At 38.1% G+C, this 18,915-nt stretch overlaps 1 protein-coding gene across 1 annotated transcript in view; it reads left to right on the plus strand.

Annotated features, from left to right (window-relative positions):
- The window catches only part of pcdh15b (protocadherin-related 15b), a gene marked incomplete at its 3' end in the record, with an annotated part of 357,459 nt that overhangs the window by 123,104 nt on the left and 215,440 nt on the right, over positions 1-18,915 (plus strand). The window contains exons 10-12 of the mRNA XM_079845636.1: positions 13,691-13,799; positions 14,360-14,472; positions 17,099-17,305. Of these exons, the coding sequence (XP_079701762.1) occupies positions 13,691-13,799; positions 14,360-14,472; positions 17,099-17,305 (429 nt within the window). The remainder of the gene's footprint in view (positions 1-13,690; positions 13,800-14,359; positions 14,473-17,098; positions 17,306-18,915) is intronic.

The raw sequence follows: 18,915 nt of genomic DNA on the forward strand, positions 1-18,915 counted from the left end.
CATTCAAGTATTAGGCAGTCGTTTATGAATAGGTAATTGAATCTTTGATACAAATGATTCATTCAAAGCTCTGAATCATTCAGTAATTCAGCGTCAACAGCGCAACAGTTTATTATACATTAGGCTATATATTATTATACACTATCGATCACCACTTACGCTAAATTAATGCCGAATCATTCTTGCATTTTGTTGATTCCATAGTTTTTTGTTATTGATGTTTTAATCTGTCTTGTACAATTATCTTTCACTTGCCCCTTCAAAAATCCACTAGTCCCACAAACATTGTTCTTTAACTTGTAAGAATACACATTTAAGTGCTGTCAAGTTATTAACGAAATCAATATAAATAATAATAACTCTTATAATATACATTTTTTTACTTTTTATTCATTGATGTCCTGTGTCACAGACAGTCATACTGACTGCTGCTAATCTGAGTCCACACATAGACCTACCACAGCTTGTATGTGAACACATCACACGTGGCTGTGTTGATGGCTGATTTAGTCACGTTCAGAAACGGTTAAACAGAACTAAATTAATATTATTATTACTGGTAAAGTTACCGTGTACCGGGCATTTTCTCACTGCTTCCCAACTCCCAACATGCACATGACTGACACACATCTGTACAACTGTCATTGTACTGTAGGCTAGCTTACGTCAGCGTTGCATTATTATTTCGTCCCATCTCACTAACAGTTTAATACTCGCACATCCAAACGTATTCAGCGAAGGGCCTCATCTTCTTTCCGATAACATGAACGTTGTCGCATCCTCTCAAACTGCCCAATGAATCACTCAATTCTCATTGGCTACCTGCCAATATGGCAGGTAGATTGACAGTGTTACCCGCCAATTGCAAAATTCACCCGCATTTGGCGCGTGGTCGGGTGTTAATTTCAGGCCCTGAACACATCCTTTAAATAACACAAACAATACTGTGTGCTGGTCTGAGAACAGAATAGCTTGAACACACGCATTGTTGGTGTGTTGCTATTTTGAGACAACTGAAAACGACTGCACCATTGACCAACAAAAACCTGCTCTAAAGTCATTGGTGCAGTCGTTTTCAGTTGTCTCAAAATAGCAACGGCAACAATGCGCTTGAACACACCTTGTTTTCAGACCCGCACACCCATGCGCGAACAGATGGACCTGAGCACATTTGCTATTTAAACAACATGGCGATGGACGTGAAAATGATAACTGCGTTGGGCTGAAACTAGCAAAAAAACTGCACCATTGACCAACAAAAACCTGCTCTAAAGTCATTGGTGCAGTCGTTTTCAGTTGTCTCAAAATAGCAACGGCAACAATGCGCTTGAACACACCTTGTTTTCAGACCCGCACACCCATGCGCGAACAGATGGACCTGAGCACATTTGCTATTTAAACAACATGGCGATGGACGTGAAAATGATAACTGCGTTGGGCTGAAACTAGCAAAAAAACACTTGCGTCGCGTGTATGATAGGGTCCAGTGTTTCATTAGTTTGCACAACGAGAAGCGTTTGGATATACTTAGGTATATCACATGCCTTAGGTTTCATTCAAACAACAGCACTATACAATTGTCAGTACTGTTTGACAAGCTAAATAGGGTTCTGTTCATGTGATGACAACCTGCAATTTTCATGGGTCATGACTAAATGTTTGGGTTGTGTTCAGTTGGTAAGTGCTGTATTAACAGAACCACAGTTGACAATTAGCTGCCTGTCATGTCACTGACATACATGTGGCATAAGTGCTCTCTTCGGGGGTTGTTGTTTTGCTGTCAATCACGAATATTCTTTCCTGTGAGGTTAGGGAAAATGGCAGAAAATAGGGCTACTGTGTAGCTGCTGAGCGAGACTAAACTAGAGGGGGAAAGGCTTTTTGAAAAGGTATATTTTAGTGCTGTAGTACTCGAGACCGGTCTTAAGACCATTTTTTTATGGTCTTGGTCTTGTCTTGGTCTCGAGCACATGTATACTCGAGTCTTGTCTTGGTCTCAGACCAAGAGGACTCGGGATTTTTGTTTTGCAGTTGACCGGTCAAGACCACAACTGCTGGGATATTACTAAATTGCCAGTGCATTGCCTGATTTATTTATTAACATCATTAATGTGATTGGATGTAAAACGTACTGCTTCAGATGCAATCAATAACATTATTTATGCATTTGTAATTTACCAATTTAGATGCATCTTCTGTGTCATCTCTGTAGCGCAAAGATTAATTTTGTTGTTAATGATTTCATTTGATTGGTAACAGCTCTATATAGTGTCTTATTCTAATTTTATATATTATAAGTCATTTCTCAGGTAGTAATGTGGATCTCTATGAATTTAAAGGCCCACTGAAGTGCCTTGAAATGCGCAGCATTATTCAATTTGTTGGCGTAATTTCCCCTGAAATGGCTCCATCTGTAATAAGCCCCTCCCCTTTTTAAAACAGCCAACAGTGTTTCGTTAATATCACAGTTTGACTAGAGCCTTTCTGTTTGGTAAAGACTATGTGTGTGCGCTGTCGCGGTGCGTATGAAACTAACGTGAAACCAGACTTCATTAGCCTCAACTGAAAGCATATTTACCCTGTCCGAATCGTTTTGTCATTGTTTTGGAACACACCAGCTTATTCCTAAATTTAAGGCTAACATTGTCATACTAAAAGTTAAAACCTTCAAGGAGTTTCTTCAAACTCCTTGAAGGAGTGCTTGTCTGGTCTTGGTCTTGACTCTCTCTCGTCCTGTCTTGGTCTTGTCATGGTCTCAACCCCTCAAAGTCTTGGTCTTGTCTTGGTTTCAACACACATTGGTCTCGGACTCGACTTGGTCTTGGATTAGGTGGTCTTGACTACAACATATTTTAAATATTTGTTGTAATGGCAATTTTTATGAATGAAGGCTATCACTGATACTAATACTGATACTGAAGTCTCTATGAATTTTTCTTTTTTTGCATGAATGATAGATTCAACAAAGTACAATTGAAAGCTATCAATTTCCACATTTATTAGGCTTTAAAAAATATCAACTTTTAATTTAAGTGAACTTAAAACAATCTTCACTTAAACCCATTATAAATGTCATATTTACCTGTGGCCTTCCTACCTAGACATATACATATTGAATAAAGTTATCAAACACCTTTCTTAACAGCATACATTATAAATTAAATATAGATTAAAATAGTTTAAAAGCATTTGCATGAATAAGAGCATGATCATATAATTTAGCGCTAGCCAAAGGATGATAGAAAAACGGATCCTGCGTTAATGGCATTAAATATTTTTAAGACTTTAAACTGAAAAAAAGATTGCATGCGTTAACGCACTAATTTTGACAGCAGTATTTTTTATTAATAGTCAGTTATTCCACATGCTAGTATAGTTCATTAATTTTAACTATTCATGCTGTTGCCATGCAACCTAATAACTTTGGTGGACACACAGCCTTTGTGTATTTTAAAATATTGATTTGGCAAAGCAAGCATACCAGCCAAACATATCCATGTTCATGCAGACAAGCATTGCTCTAGCTAATATGAAACAAGCAAACTGCGAATTGTGAGCTACATCAGCTTATGATGTCTTGCATAAGTAATATCAAATATATTACTGTAAATAAGTCATTTTCTCTTGTGTATTTTCTCCCAGGACTGTACAAATGCAGCATTTGTGTGCATAATGGATGACTGAGAGAGTATTATGGGTAATCATACCGAGCGAAGACCCACAAGCTTGTGATTTACTGCTGTCAGAGGCATTATAATTGCAGGGGCTGGGAATTACAGGGCAACCATGAGAAATAAATCTTAACCATGCTGATTTTCTGCTGCTGCTTATTAAGTCTAGAAGGAATACATGTGTTTGTGTGTCCACTTACCATTTTTATACAGCATAGCCGAGACCGGGTGATGTGTTCGGTTCTTTTGAAATGAGAAATGATCTTTGAGATTGTATTGCTCTCCTTGCGTTTGGCATTTGTGATCTGCGGGTGTATTTGGATTTTATTTATAGTGCTTCATGCTTCTACCCTATAAGGTTATATAAGCCTATCTGATTACGCTCTAAGTCAGTTTTCATTTCATTTTAAATCAGTAGTGCTTTTTTTCTTTCTTTAAGGTACACATCACTATCACGATTGAACAATCCAACAATCCCAGTTGTGCAATGGTTTTGTGGCCTGTTGAGAAGAGCTGTGCTATTTTCTAAGCGAACCCAAATTTTTATTTTTACCTGGTCGACATTAAAACAGGGTGGGAAATTCCCCCAAAAAGAAAAAAAGCACATAATAAAATTAATTAACCTTAATCTAAAATTAAAAGGGAAACTGAAAATGTTGATTCAAAATATTAAGAAGTAATAAATTGTTTACAGTGCCCTCCACTAATATTGGCACCCTTGGTAAATATGAGCAAAGGCGGCTGTGAAAATACTTTTTATTTATGTTATGAATTTTTAAAAAAATTCTAACCTTTCATTGAAGCAAAACAATTGTTGGGAAAAGTTGGGGAAAAATCACATTTTGAAATTTTCGGCCACAATTATTGACACCCAATTATCGCAATGTCCTTTTCCTAAGATAAAATCTCGATTACGACGGTAACCTTGGTTCGCTGAAGAGGGAACGAGACACTGCGTTGATTGGCGCTGTGGGGACGCAATCACGCAGATTGTTCCCACAGCGTCAATCGATGCAGCGCAAGTTCCCTTGAAAGGGAACATCTCTGAGTCTTCTTCTATAAAGCCTGATTTTGGAGATCAGAGACCATTCCCCCATACAGAATCTCTCCAGAAACTTCAGATTCCCAGCTCCATGTTGGTGCTTCTTCTCTTCAGTTCAGCCCACTCATTTTCTATAGGGTTCAGGTCAGGGGACTGGGACGGCCATGGCAGAAGCTTCACTTTGTGCTTAGTGACACATTTTTGTATTGATTTGGATGTTAGTTTTGGATCATTGTCCTGATCCAACCACTGTCCATTATAAGATTTCTAGCAAAAGGGGTCAGGTTTTGATTTTTTTAATCTGTTGGTATTTGCTTGAATCCATGATTCCATGTATCTGAACAAGATGTCCAGGACCTCCAGCTAAAAAATAGGCCCAGAACATTAAAGATCCAGCGGTATATTTAACTGTGGGCATGGGTTACTTTTTTGCTGTTTGCACCAAACTCATCTGGTAGGTTTGCTGCCAAAAAGCTCTTTTTTTAGTTTCACCTGACCATAGAATTCGGCCCCTTTTGAAGTTCCAGTCGTGTCTGACAACTGAATATGCTGTTTGGAAATATGGAGTTTGTTTTTGGATGAGCGAGGAGGATTTTTCTTGAAACCCTTCCAAACAACTTGGTGATGTAGGTGCTGTTTGATCATTTTTATATTTTTTAGGCTTTCTGACCCCAAGACTCAACTGATCTATTACATTTTCATGCTCCTAGTCACCCTCTTGAGCTAAAAAAAATATCCAGGAATATACTTCAGAGATATTGTGCTCATTTCTAGGGGTGCCAGTAATTGTGGCCAACATGCATTGGAGAAAAAACATTCATCTCATAATGTGAGTTAACACTTTCAATTCTTTTACTTCAATGAAAGATTACAATTTTGTGAACTTTTTGAATGAAAGATTAGGCTGGAGGATGAAAGGATAAACAACGCAGATTCATTTTCATAGTCGCCTTTGCTCATATATACCATGGGTGCCAATATTAGTGGAAGGCACTGTAAGTAATACAACAACACTGGAATGCAGTCTTTTGTACTGCTATTTTACATTAAAATGGGAAAGAATCCAATAAACAGAAGGAAAGACCTTCTAGTTTCCACTCTAATCTATTCACTTGTATCATGTATTCAATGTACTCAAAGACCAGGTTACATGTCCAAGCAACGGTAATCACTTTTTGTAGTGATTTTGTAGTGTAGTGTTTTAACACTCTTTCGATTGAAAAGTCATTCATAAACTACTTGTGCAGGTGTTGAACTCAATAAAGAACTTCTTCATCTCTGACAGGTTTGATTTCAATCGATTTGAGAACAAATATCCACTTTATCTAGTGCTCTTACTGTTATTTTACAGACTGAGAAAACACTCCAAATGATTCAGTGCATGAGTGCTTTCTGAATCAACAGATTCAGAAGTCATTTGATCCATTCATTGACGTTCAAGAACGATTCATAAATTAATTGAACATTGCTCGTTCTGATTATAAACAAATAACATAAATTATGGGAGACACATTTATTGCTAAATTATTGGCAAGAAAATTATTGTGGAAGGTGATGTAAAGTCTAGACAGACAAATACGACTATTTTCCAGTAGTTTAAATGCAATTGAGACATCACTCTCATTCCTGAGTAAAAATTCAACTGTATAAAACTCTTTTGAAAAACATGTGAGTGGTTCTCAATGTGGGACAATATCATCACTACAAGAGATATTCGTTTAACTGCATTTATCAGTAGCAAGGCGGTAGCATCACAAAATGTGTAGCTTCATGTGGTTTCATTTTTAAATCATGTACTTTCAGTAGCAAAGCAATTTTTCAGAAGCAAAGCCATTGATTAATGGTGCGTTCAAGTCATGTAAAGATCACTTTTACGAGTTGAAGCACCCACCATAATGCCACCATAAAGTCGTAAAAGCTCTGGATTTTCTTTAAGCCCCGATCTTTACAAGTTGGGGGCGTGTCAGTGAGAAACATGGCGGAATACCACAATACTTAAAGGTATTTAGCAGTGATGTTGTCAGGCTTTTCTATTTACAGCGATAAACGATAACTATGATAGATTATAGATTATAATATAACAATATAATATGTAACAATAAAGTTTACAGTGGCTTCATAAGTGTGACTTAATTAAAAACACACCTGATTCACATTCCTTGTTCTTCGTTTTCTGGAAATAAATGTTAAGAACCTTGCTGTATTTTTGTGTAATTAATTAAGAAAAAGTACTCTGCCATCTTGGTAAATGGTAAATGGGCTGCATTTATATAGCGTTTTCAACAGACCCATGGCCATCCAAAGCGCTTTACATAGTGCCTCACATTCACCTCTTCATACACCGACGGCGGTGTCAGCCATGCAAGGCACCATCCAGCTTGTCGGGAGCAGCTGGGGTTAGGTGTCTTGCTCATGGAGACCTCGACACTTGGTCAGGTGAAACCAGGGATTGAACCACCAACCTTCTGGTTTTGTAGAAAACCTACATGAACCACTGAGCCACTGCCACCCCAGAGTCATCTTACTCCGACAAAAGTGACTTGAACGCACATGGCGTTGTAAATAGGGCTGCCACTAACGGCTATAATTTTTATATCGATTAATCTATCTACAAATTTATCGATTAATCGATTGATCTATCGACTAATTTATCGCAAACATTTCCAACTATTTTACTTAAAAACATTTAATTTACTTTGGCATTCAGTAGTGTACTATAAAAAAATATAAATGTAAACATGCCCTTGACAAAATGTAACACTAAAAGAGTAAAAATGTAAAAAGGTACAAATTTGTAAACCAACATAACATAAAAAAGAGAATATCAGCAATTTTTATATAGATTAGAGTTGTCCCAATACCAAAATTATGACTTCGATACGATACCAGACTATGCCTCAATACCGATACTGAATCGATACCATGGCAAACAAACTGTATAAGTAATTGAATAATATGACAGAACTTACTATTCATTGTTTTATCAAAAAAAAAAAAAAAGTTTAAACCCTAAAAACTCACTTGGCCAGCATAGTCCTGCCCTGCCCTGCTTCACACAGAATATTAGGTCCGGCCCTTTAAGAGGTGCACGGACCAAATTTATTGTAACACATCCGAGTTCTCATTCAACTCAGTATACATTCACTAAAGACATATTTTTGACCATTCAAACTCGTTACAGTTTTTCTCAGTCGCTTTGGTACATTTCTCGAATCAAACTCACAATTTGCAAAACAGTAAGTGCATTTCTCAAAACAATTCGTACAAATAGCAAAACACCATGGATTACCTGCAAAAGCCAGTCTCTTGCTCAAAATCCTTAGTTCATCTCTCAAAAGTAAATATCTGTGTCAATGACCATGTCAGTGCCATCAGAATGACAAGTCCTTGTGTCATTGTGTACGGATAAGACAGTCAAATTGCTTAGTCATGTTGTCAATATAACAGTGTACTCTGGGGGGATGTTCTAATGTAAACTATGTCTAAAGTTTTGACAATTATTGTAAATTGTAGGTTACACCTTAGTGTATGTGGGAGTTTGATTGCAAGAGACTGGACAAGATTCACATTTACACTTTTACTGTTTGTACTGTAATTTGTTGACAGACCATGTCATTGCGATACAGAAAGGAAAAGACAGCACTGCATAGCACAAAGAAAAAAAACCTGAAAAACAAAAGTAGAAATGTGAACGTCTAACGGAAATGTATAGAAATGGTTGAAATATTATGACAACTTGTTCAACCATTTTGCATGTCAAGACTTGTGCTATGAACTAATGCCTAAATGTTGTGGGGGGTGAGACTATTCAACAGAGACCCATCATAATACATTTTGATCAACATGACAAAACCAACTGATAATGTAGGAAACAGCAGAGAATTGTACATAATCATTTGCATGGATGTACCAAAGCATTTGCAACTTGTTCAAAGAAATGAGAAACTGCTTTTTTGATGTGCACAAGTGACAAAATTATGTGAAGATTGAACAGGTAGTTTTGAGAATTTCAATTCTGATCTGATAAATATACCAAAGAGACTGAGAAAAACTGTAATCTGCGAAACTGACTTCGCGATCTGTCTGAGTGAAAGGCTTGTGGGCGTCTGCGCGCGCTTTAGGTCAGAGTCCGGCAGCTCGAGCATGTCCCGGCAAACTACAAACTTCCCAGGAAAACTTGAACACACCATAAATTGCAGGGTTGAGTTAAAATCTTAGGGTTACATATTTAACCCGATTCCCTGAGAAGGGAACGAGCTTCTGCTTCATTTGTTGACGCTATGGGAACACCTTCGGTGTGCGCCTGTGTCTCTTGGGGATAAAGGAGAAGGAGAAATCCGCACTTCGCCCTAGTTTACCCATTCCTGCGTGTCTTCATTCAGATCAATCGAAGTTGATGAGGTTTTATGCAGGCACTCTTTTATAGTCATGCCAGTGAATTCAGGTGACTGCCGTAGCCAATTGCATTGACAGGAAAAATGATGACAAGAACACTGTTTTCAAAATTAAGTTGTGGCATTACTTTACTCTGGTATTACATGGCTTTCTCATCCATGTCCCTTTGATCCGGATATTATACCCACCTATTATCAAAAATCTTTCTAGATAACAAACCATTTTCTTACGACCTTACATGAATTATTTTGAAAACATACATCATTTGAAAATTAACCGTGTCTGGGTAACAGGTGAATTATAGCTACAATTAGCATCAAGCTACACATGACAATTTATGAGATTAATGCTAGGCCTTTGCTCAAAACTCATTGTAAACTACCTTTGAGTGTTTGTAATAACTTCCGATTGCGATCTAATGTGGATTTTGGTCATGTCATGAGGCAGAAATTTGTTGTTTGTAGCATTTTAGAGTAAGCTAATCGCTACCCGAACTTAGCATTTCTCAGGTAAACATACTCCATTCTTACCAAATCACATGATTTTCTTTTTATATAGTCTGTTAACTCTTAAGTATCTCATAATATGGAAGACTTCAATTTCATCGTAACTTTATGCTTGTGTCAGGCACTTTGCTAAAAGTGTCTATCTCAAGATCCTGCCACCCAATTGGACAAATAGTTTTTCGGAACAGAGTTTTGGCACAGCTGTCTTGAGGATTAGTTTCTCCCTGCTCTTTGCTGACTTGCAGAGCAGCTTTTTTATTTATTTTTTATTTATTTATTATTTTCTGGCAGCTTCATTTTTACCCGGTCGTCTCAGGGTTCACTCATGCCACTCACTGTAACACTGTCATTTTCCAGAGGCAGCTTGAATTATAGATGAGCATATTTACTGACTGGTGATATTATGGCCGAGACAGAGAGAAAGGCAAAGGGAGATTTACTTATCCCTCAGGCTCAGGAAACGTGGAAGACGAGTCTCTGGAGCTCATAAACGAGAGAGGGGAAATGCGGCCTTGAATTTTTCGGACAAACATGTACAGCTCATTTGCAGCAAGTGACAGGAATGTTTATGCTTCTTCTCACATGTGATCATTGTGTTGTCGTTTTGTTCCCTGACAAATTTATGTAACATCAATCTCTCCTTGCCATCTTCTTTCCTCTGTATTTGCAAGTACGTTACACGTAACATGACAATGCCAAAATCTTGTTTTCTAGTAAAAATTTGTTCAGTTGAACAACATTAAATTAATTTGTGTCTTAAGTGTCTTAATACTTTTAGCTTTTATAACTCTTTCACTGCCAGTGTTTTTTTTTTTTTAAGTTGCCAGCTACTGCCAGCATTTTTGGTCATTTTCAGAAAAATTTCATGGCCCCCAGAATATTTTGTTGTGTGAATATCTGAACATGCATTATATCAAAACATAGAACAGATCCTGATTTGTATTGTAACTTAATGCATTATTTTTTAATCAACACTCAAATGTGGGTAAGTTTCATGAAAATAATAAAAAAAAATAATTTTGATAAATTTGGATCAGATTCAGAACGATGATAAAAACATAGATGGAGTAGATCAAGTCGATCAACACCCCCAAAGTTTTACAGTCCTATAACTCGTACTGGGTCGACATTTCCCTCAGTAACATTCAGCTATTTTGATTTATATGCTGTTTATTGTTGATAGTCGCGTTATTTTTCATGTGCATTTGCTTACATATGAAATTGCTCGTTTCTGCTTCTTCTTCACCTGTGTTTTGATCTGGAGATACTGTACTCGTTCAGGAGATGCGTAATAACGCCCCCCAACTTATAACACTGATAACAAGGAAAGCCGTAAAAACTCATCATTGGCATAGTTAAGTAAGTTTATTGTTACTGGAAAAATGACAAATAGTACATCTATTAATTTATTTCAAAATATATTCCGTGGTGTAAAGTGAATGTAATCAGTTAATCTACTTGCGTATATTTTTGGCTACTTTGCAGTTTTACTGAGTACCAAAGATATCAGCGATATTGGAATTGGTGACTTGTAACTTGCAATGGGGTAATTTTCGTTGTAAGTTATCTGTACTTTTGCTTAAGTATGGTTTCCAGGTAGGGTGACCAGATTTTTCATGGTGGAATATGGGAAAGGATGGACAGACACACCAACCCAACTCCCCATCATTACCCTCCACACACAAAAAAAGTCACATTACTACTTCGGTTGACAAAAAAAAAAATAATAATAATTCACTGAAACTTTGTGACCAAAAACTTATTTCATGATATGAGAAATTGTATTTAATGATAAAGATGAAATATACACTCACCTAAAGGATTATTAGGAACACCTGTTCAATTTCTCATTAATGCAATTATCTAATCAACCAATCACATGGCAGTTGCTTCAATGCATTTAGGGGTGTGGTCTTGGTCAAGACAATCTCCTGAACTCCAAACTGAATGTCAGAATGGGAAAGAAAGGTGATTTAAGCAATTTTGAGCGTGGCATGGTTGTTGGTGCCAGACGGGCCAATCTGAGTATTTCACAATCTGCTCAGTTACTGGGATTTTCATGCACAACCATTTCTAGGGTTTACAAAGAATGGTGTGAAAAGGGAAAAACATCCAGTATGCGGCAGTCCTGTGGGCGAAAATGCCTTGTTGATGCTAGAGGTCAGAGGAGAATGGGCCAACTGATTCAAGCTGATAGAAGAGCAACTTTGACTAAAATAACCACTCGTTACAACCGAGGTATGCAGCAAAGCATTTGTGAAGCCACAACACGCACAACCTTGAGGCGGATGGGCTACAACAGCAGAAGACCCCACCGGGTATCACTCATCTCCACTACAAATAGGAAAAAGAGGCTACAATTTGCACGAGCTCACCAAAATTGGACAGTTGAAGACTGGAAAAATGTTGCCTGGTCTGATGAGTCTCGATTTCTGTCTCGATTTCTGCTGAGTCAGAATTTGGCGTAAACAGAATGAGAACATGGATCCCTCATGCCTTCTTACCACTGTGCAGGCTGGTGGTGGTGTAATGGTGTGAGGGATATTTTCTTGGCACACTTTAGGCCCCTTAGTGCCAATTGGGCATCGTTTAAATGCCACGGCCTACCTGAGCATTGTTTCTGACCATTTCCATCCCTTTATGACCACCATGTACCCATCCTCTGATGGCTACTTCCAGCAGGACAATGCACCATGTCACAAAGCTCGAATCATTTCAAATTGGTTTCTTGAACATGACAATGAGTTCACTGTACTAAAATGGCTCCCACAGTCACCAGATCTCAACCCAATAGAGCATCTTTGGGATGTGGTGGAACGGGAGCTTCGTGCCCTGGATGAGCATCCCACAAATCTCCATCAACTGCAAGATGCTATCCTATCAATATGGGCCAACATTTCTAAAGAATGCTTTCAGCACCTTGTTGAATCAATGCCACGTAGAATTAAGGCAGTTCTGAAGGCAAAAGGGGGTCAAACACAGTATTAGTCGGGTGTTCCTAATAATCCTTTAGGTGACGGTATGCCATATTATATAGTTATTGTACTTTTTTTTTGTATTTAAAAAAAAAAGAAAAGAAAAGAAAAGAAAAGAAGAAGTAAATTACAAGCAATAGGACAAATACGATAGAGATACAAATTACTTCAGATCTCCAAGTTAATCAATAACAAATTGTGATTGGATGGCAATTTTGTTGTCCAAAATATACTAAGACAAAGATGGCTACCCTTAATTAGGCTATTTTCACATGTCAGAAGACTACTAATTGTTTTTATGGTCACCTTGCAAAGACATTAAAAATAGAGCTTAAATATGGGACTGTCCCAGGGAAAACGGGACGTCTGGTAACCCTATTTTCAGGTACTCTTTACACATCTTATTATATTACATACAATGAGTGAATACACCTGTTCTATGATAATCATGAAATCCAGTTTTGGGGGGCATGAAATGGAAACATTTCTTAGATGTCATCTGTCCTGATGAGTTAATGAAGTTTAAAAAAAAAAGAAAACATTAAGTAGATTGATTGATTGATTGATTGATTGATTGATTGATTGATTGATTGATTGATTGATTGATTGATTGATTGATTGATTGATTGATTGATTGATTGATTGATTGATTGATTGATCGATTGAAAAATAAGCAGTGAAGCCAGTGAAATATATTATTTTGGGTAATATATTTGGGGGAAAATGTCTTTAAAATCAAAGTCATGTGGTGCAATTATAATACATAGCCTTACAACCAGGGTTAGGTGTTTCTACGTCAGTGTTATTCACCTATAATTTCCCTCTGATTTTAGGGATAACTTATTGGTTGGGTTACGTTTAGGGGTATGTATAATGGTTAACACTACATTTTCAGACAGGAATGTTGTTCCAAGATCATCAAAAGATGTTGATCCAGGAACATGTCTTACTTGGCAAAATCACGGTGACCTATCAGGGTTAACCTACCAAATCCACATGAATACTAAGCGGAAATGTTCTAAAAATATTTAAAACTAGATTTTAGGAAGAACCTTTTTGTGTGTAAATAATGCCATAATTTTCTCTGTGTCTTTTTTCCAGAGCCGAGTAAACCCTGTCAATGTGACTCCTCCCATTCAAGCTGTGGATCAAGATAGAAACATCCAGCCTCCATCAGAGCGCCCGGGAATCCTGTACTCCATTCTTATCGGTAGGTCTCCGTCAGGCTCTCTGTACTCTATAATGAGTCGCTACTGGCATGCAAGGCCTCACTGTGGAGAAAACAGTGGTTTTCCAAGGAAAGGCAGAGCAGAGCGGCAGGTCGGAAATTCAGTGGGAGTCAAATGCGTTTATGCCGCAGGCAAGGTGCTCCCACCAACTGTGCTTTGAGATGAAACCTGGAAGCGGAGCAGCGGGCTCAGGAAACCACGCTGCTCGTGACCTGAGCCGAGGAACTAAAGTGCTCTGCCGGAATGGTTAGACCTCCAGTCAGAGATATTTCAGAACATATTGTAGGCCACAGCTGTGCCGGCTCAATCTGACAGCAGCGTCATGCTTTTAAATATCAACAAAGCACTCACTATTGAGTGTGGCTATTTATAGAGGAAGTGCATTAATGATTTTATTCTGCCTTTCTGTATGAAGTATGGCTATGAAAATGAATACACTATGTTTCAAAGTCTTGGTGCCCCAATGAGTTATTATGTTCAATGGCAAACACTTCAATACAAGTCATTAGTCTTATGCATCCCTCCATTTCTGTTTTTGTAGGGAAACCGATGCCATATGCAGAGTATTTCTCCTTGAATCGGACCTCAGCTGAGCTCCAGCTCCTGAAACCCATCAGCAGGGAACAGTACCAACATTTCGACTTGGTCATCAAGGTAATAATAACAACTTAGACAACAACATGGTCACTAATGTAAGCAAAAAAGTAGTTAAGTAAGCAAGCAATTGAAATTAAATGTCAAACATCAGGAAATCTAAAATATCTTTGATAAATAAAAACAAAAAAACATACACTCACACACATACATACATACATAAATGCCTGCAAAACATGTTAAATTATTGTCAAACATTAAGAAATGTAAAATATCACATCTTCATCATTTTGGATAAGTGGGTAAGTTGAGTCAGAGAGTGAGTAGGTGAGTCAGTCAGTGAGTAATTGGGTGAGTGAGTTAGTGAGTTAGTGAGTGAGTCAGTCAGTCAGTCAGTCAGTGAGTGAGTGAGTCAGTCAGTCAGTGAGTGAGTCAGTCAGTCAGTGAGTCAGTGAGTTAGTCAGTCAGTCAGTCAGTGAGTCAGTCAGTCAGTGAGTGAGTGAGTGAGTGAGTGAGTGAGTGAGTCAGTCAGTGAGTGAGTGAGTGAGTGAGTCAGTCAGTCAGTGAGTGAGTAAGACAGTCAGTCAGTCAGTGAGTGAGTGAGTGAGTGAGTGAGTCAGTGAGTGAGTGAGTGAGTGAGTCAGTCAGTCAGTGAGTGAGTAAGACAGTCAGTCAGTCAGTGAGTGAGTGAGTGAGTGAGTGAGTCAGTGAGTGAGTGAGTGAGTGAGTCAGTCAGTCAGTGAGTGAGTCAATCAGTCAGTGAGTTAGTCAGTCAGTCAGTCAGTCAGTGAGTGAGTGAGTGAGTGGGTGAGCGAGTCAGTGAGTCAGTGAGTGAGTGAGTGAGTGAGTGAGTGAGTGAGTGAGTGAGTGAGTGAGTGAGTGAGTCAGTAAGTCAGTGAGTGAGTGAGTGAGCCAGTCAGTCCTCAGGGATACTGTATAATTTCAGAAGATGTCTATTTGGTGCTTTATGTCCTTTTTGGAGCTTGACTGAAGATGTGTGGATTGAAGATCTGAAGACTGAATCTTCCCACTACCTAAATTAAATGCTAGTTGGTTTGGATATATTCATGAATGTACTACTGTCATACACAAGATCAAATGAATTATATACTTCTCAATGTATCACAGACTGCCAGGTACAGTAGTTTTGCCTCTGCAAATCAGTGTAAGATCAGCAACAGAGCAACTCTTAGTTTTTCCTCAGGGAATTTCAGTTCTAGTTCCACACAGATAAAATCAGTCCTATTGTGACAACAGCATGTCATCCTGCCAGTCAAGATCCCAGTTTCAAAGCAAAAGCAGCAAGACTGAGACCCTCAAAATCCAATCACGTAGTCTGTACTCTACCAGAATCCCAGAACCCATCGGTTTACACATATCTGTCAGTTGGATTCTGTAATATTCATTATATACAGTGGCTCCCAAAAATATTTTTTAACATTTAAAAATGTATAAATGTGATGGCAATAGATCAAACTCAGTGTTTCAGCAACATTTTTGTCCAATATGCATCAGACTGTCAGTCAACAGTTTGTTGGTGAACCATAGGGATTCACTAGACTGAGACTAGCTTTATTGACAGAAATACAATCTCTTTCTGTAGCTTTAATTATCTTTTTAATAATGTCTCGCTGTAAGCCAGTATTCATCACACCACCAAAATATCATACATCATTTCATTTCACATTTTTATGCATTTCAAAATAAAAATGCCTGCAAGGTTTCAATTTAAGCATGAGAGGTAATCTAGCTGATGCAATAAACTTCATATTCTGATGAGTGAAGTGTTCATCAAACTGGATGCTGTATATTCATTCATATTTACAATTGTGTTAAGTCTTGTTGATTCTCAGTCTCTCCTCACTTCCACAATACATTCGAAATATACACACATTTGTTGATGGACATACACTTTTCAATGCTGATGGTGAGGAATTAGAGCTGCAACATCTCATAATATACCGATTAGTGTATCACTGAGAAACGTCCTGCTCAAGTCGTCCTTGCAATGGAGGTTCAGGTTTAATAACTAGTTCTTCCAATGTTTCCTCATGGACTCGCGCTCGGATTGATATGGTAAAATCGACGTCACTGAGGATCCCTGAGGACTGAGGAAGCCTACAATCGTAACAGTAGTAGAACTATCCCTTTAACCTCAAAATTTAGCAATCTTATTTTTCCCCTAAATCTTGCAGCCTTAGTATTCAGTAGTATTCAGAAAGTGTGTAATTTAACAGTACAACACATTTCTTTATATACACGGAGACCGTAAACCATGCAGTTTTGACATTTCAAAATCACCGCATGACCAAGTAATCCAAAGAACTCATTTTAGGATTTTTAGTCATTACAATTTTAGTTTAGTTTCACATAGGTGCTGCTGGTGAGGTAGGAATATGAGCAATAGTTACTACACTAAATATTCCGATGCTCAGGGCACTTGGGTGCATGCCAGGCTCAGAGAGAATTAAGTTTGAGAATGACCTGAATTAATCAGCCATGGTCTTTATTTAATTTAGCTGGGCAAGTCTGTAGATAGTGTTAAGCCCTTGTATGCCCATAGAGGCTTATCACATTGCCCTTCTAATATATGCTGCATGCTGTAATCCAAAAAAGCCATGGTTTCACACCATAGTATTCCATCTTCAGGTTAGGATCTCTCAACTCATGGCATTCTTTTCTCTAGGCAGAGCAGGATAATGGACACCCTCTCCCAGCGTTCGCTAATCTCCACATCGAGGTGCTTGATGAGAACAATCAGGCGCCATACTTCCAGGTGGCCACTTATCACGGATTCATCTCGGAGTCTGCTCCACTGGGCACAACTATCTCGAGCAATGCCAATCTCTCCACCCCCCTCGCCATTATCGCCCTGGATAACGACATCGAGGAGGTGAGGACTCTCTTTCTGTGCTTGTGCTCAGACGGCAATCATTTTCACATGTCCTGAGGGATGTGTGTGTGTGTGTATAGAAATTTTCCTCAAATGTTAACCAAAGCTCCTGCTCTATGGAGCATTTAGAAAAGCAAATTCAAATTGAAAACAGCATCAGAGATTCGGTCTCAGAAGCTCGCACTTAGGGACCTACTGGGGTGGCGCTTAGTGCGCTAATATTCTTTCTTTGCAATTATCTCTGCTTTATAGATTGCAAAGTATTTAGAACATAGCACATTCTGAAAAAATACCATGTATATAAAGGGACAATTCACACCAAAAATTAAAAGTAATTTACTCACTCTTATGTCATGCTAAATCAGCGGAAGATATTTTGAAGAATGTTCACATTGCACTTTTCCCTGCTTCTTCTCTCACAAGTCAAGTCTCCGTTATTTATTATATATATATTATACAATATATTGCTGAAAAGCAACCAGCTTTACGGTATTAAACAAGAAAAAAACTGTCAGTGTCACTTTTCATTAGAATTACTACTTGGGGCGTGTTCACACTTGACGTCTTTTTTGACAAGAAAAAGTTGACAAGAGCGCTCTTTTAGTAAAAAAAAAAGCTGGCAGCGTTTGGTTCCAAATAGCAGCCGGGGGCGTCTTTTCACACAACAAGAGTGCTGTGTGGTGCAGAGATACACAATGTCTTGATGAGAAACCCTGCGTAATTTAAAAATACTACTGTACTGTTAATGTGTGACGAAATGTAGTTTTAAGACTTTTTCAGACGATAATGTACTTGTGTAAAGCTCAAATCTGTGGTTTATTTATAAAGAGAGCACCTATATGAATATTTTATCTGGCGTTTTCGGAGTTGTGAGATCCAGTTTTTTAGCCTATTTTTAGGCTATTTAACTTTACGTTACCATTGTAGCCTATTAGAGCTGACTTTGAATGTTTGCTTTATTTCTTCTATAGCTTCTTATACCTTTTACTCATACTTTTATAATGGCTATTATTGATCATACATAAACTTACATTTAACAAAAAGAGACTGGGTTGTGTTTTATTTCATATTTCGTTTTATTGTAGGCTAAAATATATATACAGAGATAACCGGCACCTTCACCACTTTCAGGTCTTGCTACTCGATTGTCATTGGTCAGCTGTCAAAAAGGCACTTGACGTAGCGAGTTTTTATTGGAAAAGTTTAACTTTTTTGAACTTGAAAAGACGCACTGAGCTGCAGAAAAAGACGTCGGCATTGGCGTTTAAAAAAGCGCTCATGACTTTTTTTAAAACACGGTTTACTCCATAGGATTATAGTGTAAAACAGACGCTGGCAGCTTCAACAAAGACGTAAAGTGTGAACATGCCCTTACAATGTCTACTGTAAGGCAGCTGTCCAGTGTGTTCATGTTTTTACTCGCATCTGGGAAGAAACAAGAAATTAACCAGAGAAGATTTCCACATCAAAAAGGCGGAGCCTCAGAGACACACCTCCCCATTATGTAATCACCATTGGCCAATGGTAGTTCAAAAGTGTTTACTTTTCTGGAAAGTTAGTTTTAGCAAGCTGTACTCCCGAAACGAACTTCGTTTTGGCCTGATTTTGTA

Source organism: Gobio gobio, assembly GCF_949357685.1.
Source record: "Gobio gobio genome assembly, chromosome: 20".
In the NCBI taxonomy this organism is placed as follows: domain Eukaryota; kingdom Metazoa; phylum Chordata; class Actinopteri; order Cypriniformes; family Gobionidae; genus Gobio; species Gobio gobio.